At 35.9% G+C, this 18,989-nt stretch overlaps 1 protein-coding gene across 1 annotated transcript in view; it reads right to left on the bottom strand.

The window, feature by feature from the left end:
• LOC109076513 (transmembrane protein 8B-like) overlaps positions 1 to 18,989 on the bottom strand; it is a 117,586-nt gene that overhangs the window by 51,782 nt on the left and 46,815 nt on the right. The window contains 2 exon segments of the mRNA XM_042757326.1: positions 5,452 to 5,720; positions 8,359 to 8,492. Coding sequence (XP_042613260.1) covers positions 5,452 to 5,720; positions 8,359 to 8,492 — 403 coding nt within the window.

The following is an 18,989-nucleotide window of genomic DNA, read 5'->3' as shown; positions in this document are numbered from 1 at the left end:
GGGGTGAAAGGTGGTGACGATTATAGGGGCCAATGGCTGTGGAGGGCCCCCTGGCGATTTCAACTGACTGCCTGAGGCCAGCCTAAAAAGAAGCTCCGGACAGTTGACAGGCCATTGCTGCGCATCATCATGAAAGCTTATTATTTGCATGTGTTTTTAAGCCTTGCCAATTTAAACATTCAAGTGATTTTAAAGCATTCAAGCACAAGCTCAACTGAGTACTCTCGTGCTGTGTTCGGTGCGCACGCAAAAAAGCAGATGTGCGAACACTGAACCGAGCTCTCCTTCACGTCCTCCTGTGCCTGAACAAACAAATACACAACGGCAATTTAGACATAAAAACACAAAAAGAAGTGAAAGAGCTTAATTCAGCATCTGCGCCCTGAGTTCTGAGCCGCGTCTCACAGCCCTTGAACAGCGAAATGAGTTTTGCCTGTTCTTGAAGCAACAAATACATAAATTATGTTGAAATACCCATCTTGGTGAGTATCCTCGAAATACTGTCAGTTATGTCTTAAGTGAATGTAAACAGTTGAGAAAGAAATCGGATGTGTATCATTATATTGGATGCATTGTCTCTTAAAGGGACCGCTCCTAATTTACCAGCTGCTGTTGGGGTCCTCAATGTTAATCAAAAAATTAAAAGAGAGAAAATCACTCGCTGCTCATTACTGAATTACTTTGTAGTTTTAACAAGAATTAATTTATATTTAATTTATTTTGTGAAGACTATGCAATGACATTTTACATTTGATTATTCGGTTTCTGTACACTCTAAAAAATGCTGTGTTGTTTCAACCCACCTTTGGGTCAAATATGGACTATCCCAACCACTGAGTTTAATTTTTAATTAAAAATTTTACACAAAAGTTGGGTTGTCCATATTTGACCCAAAGTTGGGCTGAAACAACCCAGCATTTTTTGGAGTGTACCTGGACATCTACAAACTTGAAAAAACTTAAACATTGCTTAATACAATTTTTTGTGCACGTTACTTTAACTAATAACACATTCTCAAACATTGCCCACGGGTATGACCTGCACCGGTGCCCCGCAAACCCCAGCTACGGCCCTGATTGGACATTTTTGGTTTCCACTGGCCAGAGTGGACTAAATGTCACCTTATGTCAGTTTTTATAATTGAAAAACCTTGGTGTAGAAATTAAAGAGAATGTCCACAATATACTTCTGGAATAAAGTCCAAGGTCAGCTGAATAAACATAGCCACTATATTAAGATTGTGTCTTAAATAAACAAGTCTAACCAGCTAGCATTTAGCTGAGGAATAATCAGTCTTACCTTTTACATTCAAATTAAAAACTATATGTTTTTATTAGAGGTGGACGATAAATATTGGATAATTAATGTGCATCTCGGTGTTACTACACAGTTGTTGTTGTTAACTGACAATCTGCGCAAATCCACATTCATTATCAGCTTGTCAGTTAACAACGGCTCTGTGTAGTAACAGCTGCTCTGTGTGGAATCACACACCTGATTGAATTTACCACTGATTAGAGAACCGGCTTTACTGACAAGATGCGCATTAATTATCGGCCAATATTTATCGTGCACCCCTAGTTTTTATGTAACTGACTTAAAATAGTCATGACCAGTCTAAAAGAAAAAAGTTAGATGACTACCCTGAAAGACTTTATACAGCCAGCCACAGAACTTGCTGTAAAACAAAAAGGAGCACATGGAAATGACTAAATCTAATTTATCAGAGTATGAATGAATATTTATGGAAATAAGTGAATGGGAAATGTTTTCAGCATAATTAATTTTTTCCTCCTCAAATCATCCTTCAGTCCAAGTTTGACTCCTCTATACTGGTTATGAGTTTACAGCCCTGATCTAAAAGACCAACTGAACATCCATGTCTTTTTTAAATAGATATACTAGACCACAACAACATTTGAATAACAAAACAGAGTCACTTTCTAACCACTGCCTGTTTCTGTTTGGTCTAGTTGTGTTTGTTTCATTCTGGACATGATTCACTCAGATGATGAAAGATTTACTGAATCTCACAGAGAGAAAACCTGACCACAACAATACATCAAAGCCATGACGAGAATAATATTCAGTGTCTACTGAAACAAATCCATTGCCCAATTTCCCATGACTATAATAAAGTGTGAAAATTTGTAATCGTTTTCAAGACATCTACTGGTAATTTCATAATCTTTTAGGTTACACTATAAGAGTAGTTCAGTTCATCAGAGGATCATATAAAATCTGTTATTATTAAGACAGTTTTTATACTGTCTTAATAATAAAGAAAGGTTAGTCTTGAAAACAGCAAAGAGGAAAGGGATTCCACACACACAGCAACTTCCATATGGTTCTTGTTGAACTTATAAACAATCTGTTTTCTCCATTAAGAAAATCAAGAGAACTGAATGGTACAGAGACAAAGCAAAGGAAGGACATGAAGAGTCATACTGACTTGGGAGATGGGAGAGAGATGGCAGCCAGCCAGTATCTGCTGTTCAGAGAAATTGATCAAGGAAAGGGGAGCTGGGTTCAGAGTAATTGAATTAAGGCTGACAAAAGCACTGACCAAAACCTTCAGACACAGGTGATACTACAAGGTCATGTGATACAGCATATGGACCATCACAACTGGTGAAAAATGGCATAGAGGAGAAATGGATGACAGTGTTAGATGATGTCTAATAGTTACCTTGATTACAGTGCTCTTGGGACACTGGATTTGCTATGTTATATAAGCGGTAGTAATGATGTTGGTATATTGGGAACTTAATCTTAATCATCCATCATTACGTCTATATTCTTCCATTACTATAAATCTGCATTAACTTCATGTGAAATTAGTGTGCAGTGACATTGATGTTTTGGATCATTTGGATCATTGGACATTGATCCATTTGGATCATGTTTTAAAAACAAAGCCAGTAGCAAAAATATAAGAAAGTGTCATCTGCAGTCTTTGCATGGAAGAATAACAAATATTATCAACAAATATAAAAAATCACTTAGGAGCAAAAACACTGTTAATGCAAAAACTACCCATGGACTTCTGCAGGCTAGTAGTACAAATCTTTGGTACTTATTATGTTGATATCTCATGACTGAATGCTTTAAAAAGGAATGAGAAAACATGAGATTACTTGCAAATCTGCAAAAAAAAAAAAAAAAAAGACGACAAAAAAACATGATATTTTTAATCTATTGTAATGTTTTAATCTTTTGATGGCCCAAATTCATTGAGAAAAAAGGATTTTGTTCCTCCTTTACGAAGTGACAAAATTGACTCTCAGCCTTGAATGTAATAGAAGGGCACTGCAATAATTCCTTGCTAGACAGGTTTTTCCTTTTTCTGCTCCTTACACGCAGATAATGCTCTCTGCAGGTACACCGTCTCATCATGGCCAATTGTTTCCCCTGTGAGTGCTTTATCTAAGCTGGTCTGAGACTGTTCAGCCTCATTGAACATCAGTGGCCCTCCTCTTCATCCCCTCTTACCAAACCATCAGCGCCAACATCCCTTGGCATCAAGGCTGTAACAAAGGCAGGGATTCTGCTGCACCGCAGGACATGGAGGAAAAAATGGGGGAACAGACGAACAGAGAAACCTCACACAAAATTTGAGAACATGGTAGATTTGAAAGAAGCTGAGTGGGGGATTTTTGCTAACAGCACTTCTCTTGTGAGGAGGGAAATTCAATTCTGACCTTATAAAATGGAGGTGTTTTACTAGAAAGGTCATTTAAGTTGTGAATGATAGTTAGCATAATATTTTAATGCTCTAAAACTGAGATCCAATCAGACATTCTGGCAAAATCAGTTCATATGAACACACTATAAACAACATGCTGTGTAATGTGAAACAATGTGCAGATTTAAGCAGAAAGAGCGAATCTAACTCAAAGTGAGTCTTTTAAAGTGAGCGTGCAACTTCCCGATTCTGCAGTAATACGGTCCATGTGACTGAATTGAGTGCCCTGTCTATTTCACACTTTGCGAGCAGTCCAATTGCCATATTCATCACGACGACTGAAGACACAGAAAAGTACGGAATTCATCAACACTTCATTGTAACTTCAGGCAGAATAAAACACGGACGCTCCAATCCATGACAAGGTCCTCATCTGAGACCACTGAGGTTCCAATTTGTCACAGAGATTCATAACAAAGCCTGTCTCTCTCTAAACACACTTTAATTTCACAACTCCACCTGGGCCATGAGAACACCTGCCTTTGTAAAAAGCCTTCTAGCAGTGAAGTCGAAATGTGTTCCAGCCAGGTAGCTTTAATATGCTCAAATGCAATTCATCGCGATGCTGGAACCAAACAATGACTAGAAGCCATATGCTTGTAACATTTGTACTGATAAATCCTAATAAAGAATTAATGAAGCCTGGATCAAATCGGCAAGCTGTTGCACTCTTATTTGTGCCGGACTAAAATATTTCCACAGGAGTCTGCTGGGACTGTTGCAACCTAAAGCACTACAGGCCATCAATGAATCAGAGAATGTACTGGCATCCAGTAGCATGCCCCCAAACACTGGCTGGAAAATATGGTACCAGGTGGACCTATTCATAGAGTGATTTTGTGTTACTAGCTGAAAGCTCATGGTAAATGACATGTAAGACCCCATCTACTATATAGATTCCTGCATTAAATTCTTCCTGTTGCAGATTAACAGATGATGGTAAAAAATTATACTCACAATTGACCCAAAGAAATGCACTTGCAAGTTTTAATGAATAAATGTTATTCATTATATCATACCAAACCAAGTGACATTTACTGTACACTACTGTAACAAAGTTTGAGGCCAGTGAGATTTTTTATTATTTACTGTATTTTTTAAAAGAATTATCTTATTTTCAAGGCTACATTTATTTAATCAAAAATGCAGTACATATAGTAATATTGCAAAAAAGTATCACAATTTATTATTGCTATGGCAAAACTGTTTGTTCAGTCACATGATCCTTCACAATTAATCTAATATGCCGATATGGTGCTCAAGAAACATTTCTTATGTTGAAAACGTCAAATTTTCAGGATCACATTAATTATGATATACATGTGGTTACTCTGCTAGGATGCCTGTTTGAACTAGAGGAAACTTCATACATTCACTAAAATCACATTGGAAAAAAGAAAAGAAAAGTGAAGTTAAGTTAAGTTAAGAAAAGAAAAAAAACTGCTATTTGCAAAATTTGTTTGTTGTTATGTTATCTATGCAATGAAATTCAGGCTTTTTTTTGGTATTCACAAGTGTCTAAATACTTTTGGGGCCATTGTATGTTCATACAGAGCTAAAGGCTTTGCAAAGCCCTTCATGATGACAAAAACGAATCAGAAAGAAATAAAGAGTACAGAGTGATTGTTGTGGAGGATGAATTGATCAGATTGGTTATGAAACTATGATTAATCCAGTACAAACTCAAAGTTAAAACAAGCTCTTACCTTTAACCTGAATTCCAATGCGAAAGTACACATCTGAGCTACTGAGGTAACGCTCCACCAAAATATAGTACCACTGCTCCCAGGACGGCAGCAGGACCTCCAGCTCACAGGGAACATTGTCTCTGCAGTCCACAGCGCTAGAGTTATGCACCGGCGGGGCCCTCGAGCGGATTTTCAGCAAAACCGGACAGTTCTCCCCACTTTTGTTCTTTGTATTGCAGTCCACAAGCTGTACCTTCACCCGAGAGATGTAGTTTGGGATGAACACTCTGCCAAGTACAAGGGAGAGAAATGTAGAGGACATCTGTTTGAAAATTACACTGACTGTAGCAGACATCGTCTCATGAGATGCAAAGACAGTATTGAACAATATCGGTATGCTTATTGAAATGCCAAGGAAATATTTAAACGGGAATGTGTTTTTGTACTCTCAGGAGAACTTTCAACTTCAGCCCATTTTAACAAACTTCTTGAAAATGCATAAAATAATTAAGTGATATCTCTCCGTCTTAATTTTCTACATCATAACAAGTAATCAGGAAACTAATGCAAGTTGCCCTTTTCAATTTGAACAGTGATTGAGAACAACTGTGAAGTTAGAATAAATTATTCATATCTAGATTTGGCTTTGTCTTTTGGTTTTTGATAATTAACGATATGAACAGCACTCCAAATGCTCAGTCGAAAATAACACAATTTGTTTACAGATCCGCTGGATCGCTTCTGGAAAAAAAAAAATGTTTGGAACGTGAACTTTGAAATTTGCCTTGAAATTAAAAAAAAAAAATCATTTATTGCATGGTTAATTTATCCCTTCTTCCAATTTTACGCAGCACTGTTCTGTATTTCACAACTGATTAAATAGTATGTCCTATTATAAATATAACAAATTCTTGTAAAAACTTAATCATTGTCTGTCTAAATAACAAGAGCTATGAATAATAACTATATTTAACATATAAAGTTATATACATATTACAGACATTTCTTCATATACATTATTTCATGAGGCAGATATCCTATATAAGCTATAAAATAGTGTACACTAATCTCCAGACATCCATTAAACAGCAGAGACCCAAGTGTCACAGCATACAGCGCATTGTCCTTCTGAAATGTTCAGCTAATGATACAAAAAAGCCTGTCTTCATAATGTCCAGTGCTCGAGGTCTTTTCTGTGTACCCTGTCATTTATGAATGCATTTCATCACCTCTCCCTCCTCTATTTTCCTCTTTTTCATTTAGAAAGACTTTATTTGCTAATTGAGAGGAGAGCTTTAATATCTGAATCTAATGAGAGTAGAAGCCTGAAATAGAGGGAAGCTTGAGAGAAAGATGTGTGTGGAATGTTAAAGTGTTGAGTGCAGAACGAGGGAGAGAAAAGGTGAGATACTTGCACAGTGTGAGTGTCTGTGTGTCTGATATGGAAAATGTGTAAAAGTCTGTGAAGATGACAATAGAGTAGAAATGTTCACAATCTTAAAAGAATAGTTTTAGGGTTTGGAATAACATGAGGGTGATTACACCACCGTTTAAGAGTTCGGGGTCGGTATGATTTTTTATGTTTTCAATAAAAAAGAAAAAATGTTTTCAAAAGGAGTCTCACCAAGCCTTCATTTTTATGATTAAAATTTAGGAAAAAAATGTTTTCTATTTAATATATTTTAAAATATAATTTGCACATTGAAAAGCTGAGTCTTCAGTGTCACATGATCCTTCAGAAATCATTCTAATATGCTGATTTGCTGCTCAAAAAAAAAAAAACATTCTTCTTATTATCAAGGTGGAAATTGTTGTGTTGCTTAATATTTTTGTGGAAATTATGTTTTTTTTTCAGGATTCTTTGATGAATAGAAATCTTTTATTTGAAAGAAATTATTCGTAACATTATAAATGTATTTTCTGTCACTTTTGTTAAATTTAATGCACTTTTGCTGAATGAAGGTATTAATAAAAGTAGTAATCTTTCTGGGAAAAATGACCCTAGACATTTCTAACAGAATTTTCTCTTTTATCGTGTGTGTGTGTGTGTGTGTATAGGCGCGGATTGGCAATCAGGAGAATTTCTGGTGGCCTGGCAAACAATTTGGCCCGCTGCCCTGATATTATATATATATATATATATATATATATATATATATATATATATATATATATATATATAAAATTGCCTGCCGAATGTACTAAAGCGAACATTTCCGAATTCGCCATTGGATAAAAATATCCAATAAATCATGAAATAGTAGTCATGACTGGAAACGCTGTGCTTCTGCTCGCACATGCTCCGTGCCTCCACCAAACAGATTTCGATCAGAGTAATCAATGCAGGAGACTCGAGAGTGGAGTGTAAGTGCCCAGGAGGAGCAGAGAGGCAAAACTACTGACCTGTTCAGGACTTTAAGCGCAGGTCATTTTCATCTGTAAATAGGTTTTATACTTTTTTCTTTGTTTACTAAGTAAAGTATTAAACTGCAAGCATCTGTTAGCAGTAGCAGCCCATTACTCATCACTCAAAACACTATATGCTAAAGGACATCACTATTATCTATTGTAATATTACAGTAGTAATTTAGCAGACAAATATTCACATCGATTTATAACAGGTTTAGAGGGAGCTAGGGCAGACAACAACACAACCATTACAAAAATGAACGATGGTAAGGGAAAAATATGGCTTATTATCATGGTCATTATATAACTCATTTTAATGCAATAACATGTTCAGTATTAGTATTACAGATGTTGCTATAAAGATATTGTACTGATGTCATTGTTATTGTGATAATTTTGGTGTATGGATGTGAGGTTTCCCGGCATGAAATTTTGTCCCAGTCCACCCCTGTGTGTGTGTGTCTGTGTGTGTTTAAGTCTGCTTGGAAATGATTCACCTTAAAAACAGTCACTCACTTGTAGAGTACAGATCTATTGTGAAGAGGAATCATCTGATCAATGAAGTAACCAGGATACAGCACTGAAATCCCAATGAGCCTCTGAACAATGAGCTGAGGTTGAAAGAGGTACTGACATTCCTCGAGAAGACCCTGCACAAAAATTGTGAAACAAACAGGAAATAGATGGATTAGTTACAGGCTAAATCCCAGCATTTTCAAATAAACTGAGCCATGAAATACAGTGTCACAACAAGACATATACAGTATATACATGCGTATCATGAAATGGAAATGCTTGTGGAAGGGGGGCAACTCCCACTGAGAGAGCCTTATGATCCCTTCAAACAGAGGGAAACTGTCGTTGCATTTGCATCACTTCTGATGATTTCCTGTGTGATATTTCTCATGGCAAACTGCACAACACCTCCCACTGAGAGAGCCTTCTTTGAATTCTGCTTCTTTTAGCACACACCTTTATGAAAAGTGATTTTAAAAATGAGGAATACAACAACATAATCTTTGAATTCTGCTTCTTTTAGCACACACCTTTATGAAAAGTGATTTTAAAAATGAGGAATACAACAACATAAATGCATCATCTTAAAGAAGCAGGAAAAAGTTATTTTGAGAAAATAAAAAATAAAAAGTTGGGGATTGAAATTCATCAATAAAAAATTATTACTGAACATAGTGGAAAGCTGAGACATTTATTTGGCATAATCTGATTAATTATGCTTGATATAAAATTTATGTCAAAAAATTTTGGTTCCTTTCTCAGAGTGCAAGGTGGTGTGCTTTCAGTCCAGCACCAGTGAAAATAACAAATGGAAATGTAACAAACATTACAGCTTAAAAAGTTTGGGGTCAGTTAGATTTTTTTAATCAACAAGGACACATTAAATTGATCGAAAGTGGCGATTTATATTTCACATAAACGCTGATCTTTTGAATGTTCTGAGTGAATCCACAAAAAAATAAAATAAATAAATAAATAAATATTAAGCAGCACAACTGTTTAACATTGCTAATAATAAGAAGAATTGTTTCATGAGCAGCAAATCAGCATGATTTTTTAGGATCATGTGACACTGAAGACTGGAGTAATGATGCTGAACATTCAGCTTTGCCATCGCAGGAATAAATAAAATTTTTGAATACATTTACATGGAAAACAGTTACTTAAACTGTAATAATATTTCACAATATTACTTGTTTTCCTTTATTACTGATCAAATAAATGTAGCCTTGGTGAGCATAAGAGACTTCTTTCAAAAACAGACCTCAAACGTTTGAACAACAGTGTATTTGAACATGCCACTGATAACTACAGGAGATGTACTGCTTCAACAGACTATACTAAGGCTTTTTAAACTGGGCTGTTTTGTTTTCACCATTACAGGATCACAGTTGGCAGTGTTATCAAGAGATAAGTAGCTGTAAAAACCACATTGGTTTCAGTATATGACAGATGTTGTGGCGTATGCTCCAATTAAAGATCCGATGATCTGTATAGATTCAGAGACAATTTTTCAGTGTAATTGCATGAAGACTTAAGGTGAGAGAAAGGGAGGTGGAGAGATTAAAGACAGAGAGGTGGTGGGAGAATCCAAGAGCTTTTATTTATTATAGCACACCATGGCAAATTACAATGCAGCATTTCATCTCAGAAACCTCTGCTTCTCTCACGCAGGTACTCCTGCCCTAAACACATTCATCATTGTCGAACGGCATAGTACTGTACAACCCCTTCGCTCAGCCAGCCTCTTTTCTTACCGTCTCCACACAGAGAAACACAATCACACCAAACAAAGAGGTGTTAAATGTCTAAGAATCACGCTAAAAGAATACATTAGCTTTCCAGAGTGCACTGTCCCGTCATTTCCGTCGTTTGTATTGGACTACTGCCTGAGATGTGGGGTCATTTTCACTGGCTTTTTCAACCCACAGTGTTGTCGAATGTCAACCGCATATCACCGCTGGCTTCCTGTTGAGGTCAGTTAGACATTACTTCATAAGGTAAGGAGCGAGAGTCTGCTGGCACATCTGTCAGTTCAATGCAGTTAAACAATAACCGCGCAGTCGTCAGCAGTGACAGCCTCTTCCAGTACTGAAATGCTATTCAGTAGACGAGAAGAGAGGGGGCTGGGCTACGGAAAGACCTAACTGGCTTGCAGTGGTGTGTGTGATTAATTATACTGTGGGATTCACTGCCTCAATAGTCGTCCTATAATTAGATATTTTTCAAGACATGAAATAAAAAAACTAAAAAACATTAAAAAGCCTCAACAAAAAATTTTATGTGTATGTTATGAGAATTAATATAACACATATTCAGAGAATTAACAAAGGCTTTCATCTGCTAAAGACTTAGACACTGATGACATGATTATGACGTTGTGCATTAAAACATAGCTGGCGACATCACTGTATAAACACATCATTGTGCTTATAGCAGCTGTTGAAATCTGCAGTGACTTTATAAAATACATAAGAGTTTGTACTGCATTTTTTGCTAAGAAAAGCGGATAATAAATGTACACTATACCATTCAAAAGTGTATTGCATTCTTGCTGAAAAGTGCTTTTATTCTGCAAGGATAAATTGATCAAAATTGATCAATAATTGCAAAATGTTAAAAAAATTTATTTCAGTACAATTCTATTTTCATTTTCCTGAATGGAACTGTTTTGTTTTAATCCATCCATCGCCACGTGATGTGCTAAAAATGGCAAAAAAGTTAACTTTGATAATAATGAGAAATGTTTCTTGAGTAGCATATTAGAATGATTTTTGAAGGATCACGTGACACTAAAGACTGGAGCTGCTGAATATTCGGCTTGTCATCACGTGTCAAATAGACTAAAATAGAAAACACTTATTTTATATTGTAATAATATTTAACAATATTACTGTTTTTACAATAAGTTTGAACAAATAAATGCAGCCTTTGTAAGCATAAAAAGACTTCTTTCCAAAAAAAAAAAAAAAACATCTGGAATATAAATAATTGCATTCAGACATGAAATGCATACACAACAGTAAAGAAAGGGACCACATGCTTACAATATAAATATTAGTATCTCAGTAGATTATAGAAAATACATTAATGAATGAATAAATAAATAATGAAAAGGGGTCTTTTTAATCTTTTTCTAACTACTCTGAATCTGTATAAGCCTGAATCCTGTATAATACAAGAAAGCTTGCAGGATTGTTCCCATCAGGCATATTAGAGATAGATAATTACAAACAAAATCTCTTTTAAAAACAGAAAAAAAGAAGGATTTGTCTTCATATAATTACGCTTGAAAGACTTACGGAGACATTTCTGGTTTGTGAATATAATGAGCAGCCGACGCGGTCTCAGTATTTTCAAGGGATTGAACGTTTCAGTGCACTCGAGTGATTTTGACAACGGGACACCTTAGAAACGGATGACTCCCTGGCCAGCGCAATGACGACGTCCCATGCAAGAAGCAAGCAAATTATCCACCATTTATTCTTTGCAGCTTTCATTATGACAGTAAACATCAATATCAATATTTCAGAAGAAGCAGCTAATCAAAACCACATATTATCCATCATTTGCTCTGATGCTTAATGCAACTATAATCTCTCTCTCTAAAAAATCTCAGAGCCTTCGCTTCAGGAGTAGCCTTGACACACTAGAGGTATGTGTTGTAATGGTGGCAGAACACATTCTCATTTCATTAAGGTCTGTTTTAGTGGATTTTCACCACTGGGCAGGTGTCACTGCATAGACCGAGTCATGTGTCGCTCATTATCTCTGGTGTATTATTAAGGTCTAATTCGCTCTCAGCTTGATTAGGAGACTCATTAATTTCAGCATGAACCATTCTGCAAATCACTTCTGCAGCCATACACCAGATCTAAGATAGGTGTCAAGGTGTCAGGTCTGTCTTCTAGGTAATAAGTGAGACATTTACCTGGACATGCCAAGAGCAATTCATTGATGGCTTCAATAACCCTTTTTTTCCCGTATTACAGCAAAAGATTTTTTTATAGACTGTCGTGCAGTTTGCTATTGCAGGCACACTACTACTATTGCTTTAATAATACGTATATAAACTACCCAGATGACTATAATACCTACAGCATATTACCAGAGTGTGTAGATATTATTCAGACCTTCATTTCCAGACAATTTTCAAAATGTTTCAGTTTTACTTTTTTTTTTTTTTTTTTTTTTTACTGTTCAGTATTCAGAAATTTGAACGAGTTTTACTGGCCAAGAATACGCTCTCTCTCTCTCTCACACACACACACACACACACACACACACACACACACACACACACACACACACACACATACAATTTGGCTAACATGACTCAGTAATAGTAATATAACTAAACACAAAATAAGAAAAGAATAGCATTTTGACTAAATAATATAAACACATTACTATGAATGTGAATAGTAAATGTACAGATAGCTGTTATATACAGGAATGTGCTTAGAAGAATAAGCATACAAGTCTCTCATAATACAGTACAATATTTTAAAATGTAATTTATTCTGTGATGCCAAAAATAAAGAAAAAAAAAACAGTAAAAACAGTAATATTGTGAAATATTATTATAATTATTACATATTTCTATTTCAATATATTTTACAGTGTAATTTGCTCTTGTCATGGTAAAGCTCAATTTTCAATACTCCAGTCTTCAAAATCATTCTAATATGTTGACTGGGTGCTCAAGAAAATGTTTGTACTATTATCAGTTTTGAAAACAATTGTGCTGCTTAATATTTTAGTTTTTCAGGATTCTTTACTAAATAGAAAGTTCAAAAGAACAGCATTTATTTGAAATATAAATATTTGTAACATTATAAATGTCACGGACACTTATAATATATTATATATATATTAATGCATCCTTGTTGAACAAAAGTGATTTCTTTAAAAAAAAAAAAAATGTAGTAAGCAAGTATTTAATTCAGTAAGTATTAAGTTTAGTTCGTAATAATGTCCTTCTGCTCTGGATGCAATGTTTTATCCAAAACGTAATGGATTGCTACCACACAATCTAAGTAAATAGAAACATCAGTTTTTAGCTTAAAATGGCAGACTGGAGTTGTAAGGTGGAATAATAAGGATGAAAAAGCAAAAGAGCGACCATTAAATAACAAACTTGAGAAGAAGCCCCATCTGTTGTTTGTCCATGGCTGCATCCATAAAGCAGGCACAGCTGGTGCTGGTGGAGGCAGACATGGCCTTGCTTCTGCACCCCGCCCCGCTTCCATCCACCCTGTGCTTTTTGCATTGTGTCTGACATACAAGATTTGTCGAATTGTGACGCCTCTGCCTCTTTACAATTCTTCATTGATCTGATTTGATTGGGGGGGCGTTTGTAACTCATGTGCCAGTGCAGACACTCAGTGCAGACAAAAGGAAGAGAGAGAGAAAAAGATGCAAACAATTGCTTCCCTTTTCACAGCACAAATTTGGCAACTTTGAGCAACTAGTGAAATAATTAAAGCCCTCTGTTCACGCGCACAGTGCACCAAACAGTACACAAAATTGATAGCGGACTGTTGTTGGCATTTTGCATGTATAATGTGGTCTCCAGCTGTGTGAGGGATAATATCTCTGACACACTGCTCATGCAGAACAACAAGGAGTCCATATGGCCAATGAGTAAAAGATTTCTTTATCATTTATTGTGGAGCACGGTGAATTCCAAACATGTGTCTGGTAATGTAACTGACAGGCTAGTAAAAAAAAAAAAAAAAAAAAAAAATATATATAAATTCCTCAAAATACGATTGAACTTGAAAAAAGAATACTTGTGCATGAACCCATAGCAGATAAGGCACCAAGGCATTTGAGTGTAGCTTTTTGGCCTGGTATAAAAAAAACATGTATCATTTGTCAAAGAACTGAACTGCAGGGATCCACAGTTTCATTACTGGTAAAGTCTGGTGTTCCCCCACACATCTCCAACTATTCTCTACTTCTGTTCTGTGCTTCAGCTCCCAAGTAGGGAAATAAATTAGTGATGACAGAAAATTTCTGCTTTCCTACTTCTATCAACAGTTGGGTGGTTGTAGCTACCCCTTTTTGCTTGCATTCACAATATGATACTGACAAAAACTGTGATATTTCAAACAAAATTAAAAAATATTGATATTGTGTGAATACTACATATAATAATGTCATAAATAATCCAGGCTAGTAACTATCTAGTTGACACTTGAACATGGTAGGTGGAGGTATTGCACCTTAATGCCGGTTGCCACTCATCATAAAACAGAAAACAGCAGTCAGTGTAGTGTGTATTGACTACTGGCACTCAAAACCATGTTGGAGGAGATGACAGACAAAGAAGAGACACTCTTCCTGCACAAAAAATAAAAAAATAAAAAAATAAAATGTTAGCTCATCAGTGTGGGAGTTTTTGGATTCTGTAAAAAAAGACAAGGTGTTAAGACTCCCCAGTCTGCAGGAAGCGCCGATCAACAGCTAGCTATTTTCGTATTATGGTTGCAAACTCTCTGCACCTCCCTACAGTCATTTTTTCAAGCTTTTTTTTTTCTTTTTTTTTTTTTTTTTTTTGGCAAAAATTTTTTTAAAAAGGGGGGGCATTAATTTGACTGATAGCATTATTTATTTCCTCCATATTTCAATAGATATTGTGATAATACTTTAATTACTTGAATTCTTTTGGTCACAATAATCATGTGGTAACAGCCCTATAATTAGATTTTTTTTTTTTAATTGTCAAAAGACAGGACACAGAAAGTTAAAGCTCAGATCTGTTTACAGGAAATGCAATTACATTTAAGGGACAGATCAGAAAAAAAAATTCAACTCATCATTCATCATCTCATCACCCTCATGTTGTTCCACCTGTATGAAAAGTCTGAAGAGTTTCAACTTCTTTTTCCATACAGTGAAAGTCAAATGTCAACATAACACTGGCATTCATTATATGTATGAGGGTGACTAAATGATGAGTGTGAACTGCCCCTTTAAAGGTGAAGTTATCCCATCACTGTTGTCAAAGAATTGAAAATTGAAAATATTTACAGTTTCAAAAAGATTTGACTGACTGACTAAACTAGATCATTATCTGATTAAAATTGCTGACCTTCTCCTCCCTAACAAACATGGTTCATAAATAACCCTGCATGAATGGGAGGGAATTATAAGGAATTTCATTAAACAAGAACATTGGCATCTACTGACCTGGGACACCTTAACCTAGAATGTGCTTTGGCATGTTCACTATCTCTAAATAAAATTCAATAAAGAAATAATCAGCCACAAAACTGACAGACCCCTCCTCACTTGTGTAGACCCCAAAAGAAGAAAGACACACTGAACAATAACACGTCTCCAAGTGCTGACAAGTTCCAATTAGTTTATTGATTTATTCAGAGACCAAGAGTTTAGTTAGTGCAAGGCAAACTGTCAGGATGCTTGGTTACTGGTCACTATATTCATCCACTCTGCCAGCTTCACGCAGCAGAGATGGCCAGCTGATCTTTACTGTGTGCTTGACTCTTACTCATCACCCCATCTTTCTTCTATCCTTTCCTCCCTCTCTCTCTCTCTATCCTCTCTCCTCCCTCTCTCTCTCTCTCTCTCCAGCTGAAATAACATAAATCTCTCTCTCTCTCTACAATTGGCCATCTGCTTGTGTGACTGTGCGCCTGCAGAGCAGGGTCCGGCTGCTCCCTGATTAGCCTCACAGACACTGTGGAGTTCATCAGCTGAGAGAACAGACTTGCACTTTGCTGAAGGCCGCTGCAGCTTTGCTCTACTGAGATTCACCTCTGTGCACCATGTGTCCACAGAGCTTCGATCCTGCAAGCTGTTACTTGACAGTCAGTTATGGGCTTGTACTTTGGTTGTAGCAGGTTACACTCATGATGTGAATTGTAAGATGGGATTTTAAGAGTCTAACAAAAACTAATCATCCATTAAGTTAAAATAGTAACAAAAATACAACCGAAAGGATAATAACAACTTTTATTATTGTTGTTATTATTATTATTATTATTATTTATCTGTTCCACATGTTCACAATAGCATTAACTCAATCTTAATATTTCTTATTATTATTATTATTCTGCATTGCTTGTGTCTTGTATTTACATCACAATATTATTATTAATATTATCAGTCCCAAATGTTCCCAACAACAATAAATAAATCTCTATATTTATTACTATTAGTTGCAGTATTATTATTATTATTATTATTATTATTATTATTATTATTATTAATTGGAATTTATATTAAAATCTCCTCTTGGAATTTATAACTGTTAAAACTGTTCTTGGAATTATCCTCTAATAATAATTTATAATAATAATAATAATAATAATAATAATAATAATAATAATAGCATATATAATAATATAAAAATAGAAGTATTTTTTTCAGTTGTATTTCTTAATGATTAATGTTTTTCATTGTCAGTGAAAGAAACACTGTAAGTGGGAGAAGATGGAGCACCCATCAGAAAAGTGAAAAAAGAAAAAATTCAGTTAAAGGCACCAATCATCTTTGTAAAGCCTATATTTTTTAGCAAATTGATCTGAATCATGTTATTTAAACAGTTCTGACAGGTGCAGAAATAATGCAATCTCCAAAACTATTTATGTAAACAGGTGCTGATTGCATATGGTACACATAGAAAATTGGTGCCCGGGTACATTACCAAGATTGGCACAGGGTAAATGTGTGATAGTTCACTGTGGCAGGCATAATCTGTGGCACAATCAAATGCCTACAAGCCCCTTTAACCAAAAAGAAGTCCTATACAGCATATATGCTGTATAGCAGTGGTTCCCATAATTTAAAACTCTGGTGTGGACGCATATAAAACACAGAAGCAGGGTTAAAAGATGATGAAGCAGTGTTAAAGTTAATGAAAATATATTAGGTTGTATATATTTTGATGTTGACTATATTGATTTAACCCTTTTAACACGCACGATCACACCGGTAAAATCAGTCTAGACTGGTCCCTTGAGTGTACGTATCACACCGGTCAGTGCATGACGTGAAATGGTCAAATGTGGTTTCGCGCGTGTGGCTGGCGCTGAGTTTAACAGAGACAGGCGCACTCAGAGGAAATGTCATCAGAACTTTTCAGTTGTTTTCAACCACATAATGTTTAGTTTAGGTTTCAGACAATACGTTAAATAAAAAAACAATACATTTAGCAGTTTGTAAAATCACAAAGATGTTTTCAAAGTTACGAGGCAATAAATAAATAAGTTTCCATTATAATTACACACGTTTTTATGTGAGCATCAGATACAATGGTGTACTTTTAAAGTATGTTATCGGGAATAAAAACTGGATGAATTCACCGTTTTTGTAAAAACAACAGATCCGATTTGTGAACTGCGTCTGCGTTGATCAAACTAAGCTGGCGGTCGCCCATCGCGCATACAAAGCTGATTCTAACGCGATGTGCGTTATAATAAATGTTTAAAAAGAAATCAGAACAAACACAAGGGACCCTTGCATATATTTGATACAAATCGGATTATCAGTTGTATTTCATCAAGCCATATCTAACAAGAGAAAAGACTGAATATTTTGAATGAAAAAAGGAAAATGATTACATAAAAGCATATCATCATCATTCAGATGACTTTGTACTCTCGGCTTATCTGCGGTGTGTCACGTGACATCAGCAATGAAAATTCACCATGGAAATCAGTCAAGGGTCACATCTAAACTAACGCAAAACCTTGAAAAACTCGCTGGGGGGGTCACCAGAATATTTAAACTTACTCGTTTGAGTGGGTTATTCAATGCTTGTTAAATCAGTGTTTCTTTCAATAATAGTCTGATACAAATAAAAAATAATCAAACATATATATATGGTGGTGCGGGGTCGCACTGGGCAGCAGCGTTTATCATGGGGGTCGCGGGCTTAAAAGTTTGGGAACCGTTATAACCATCATTACACTACACCAAATAAATAACACACACACTTAACCATCATTACACTACACTGAATAAATAACACATGTATTCCTCAGGGAAAGCATGGTCTTGCTTTCCACACTTCCTCCAATTACTCCACCTCAGTAGGTTCGGCCATGAGCTTTTCTGCTCCACAGGTGCTGTCATTCGCCAGGCCAACAGAAAGGAGAAAGCCTTCGTCTTTCCAAGCTTTGGCTCTGTCTAATTGGCTGGCAGTGTGACCCTGTTGGCTCAGAGGAAAACGGTGCCCTTAAAGCATAGTACACCGAGTAGAATTATTGCTCTTAATCCAGGGGAATGGCCTCCACCACAAGCAAACCTGCTGCGGTTAATTAAAGAGAAAGGCTGAAATGCTCGCCTTGTGGCTCTGAGATAAGTAAGAGCAGCGAAGGACAAAACTCAGCTGTGGTGGACATTTTAAGTTTTGTGAATGGAGATTGAGGTAAAGCTATTGTGAACATGAGAATTCCAATTAAGATGCGAGAAGTTTCCTCCAGTGTGAGATCCATTTAGAAGCGATCCACGGCATAGATGTGGGGGTCACTTAAAAAGAATACAATGCCCTTGTGTTGTTCTAAACCAATATGAATTTCTTTCTTCCATTGAACATAAAAACAGAAGTTTCAATTCATGTGCTAGTCACTCTTTTCCAAGCAATTAAACTAAAAAAA

Source organism: Cyprinus carpio, chromosome A5, assembly GCF_018340385.1.
Source record: "Cyprinus carpio isolate SPL01 chromosome A5, ASM1834038v1, whole genome shotgun sequence".
Taxonomy (NCBI): domain Eukaryota; kingdom Metazoa; phylum Chordata; class Actinopteri; order Cypriniformes; family Cyprinidae; genus Cyprinus; species Cyprinus carpio.
This window is presented reverse-complemented; position numbering and strand designations above follow the sequence as displayed.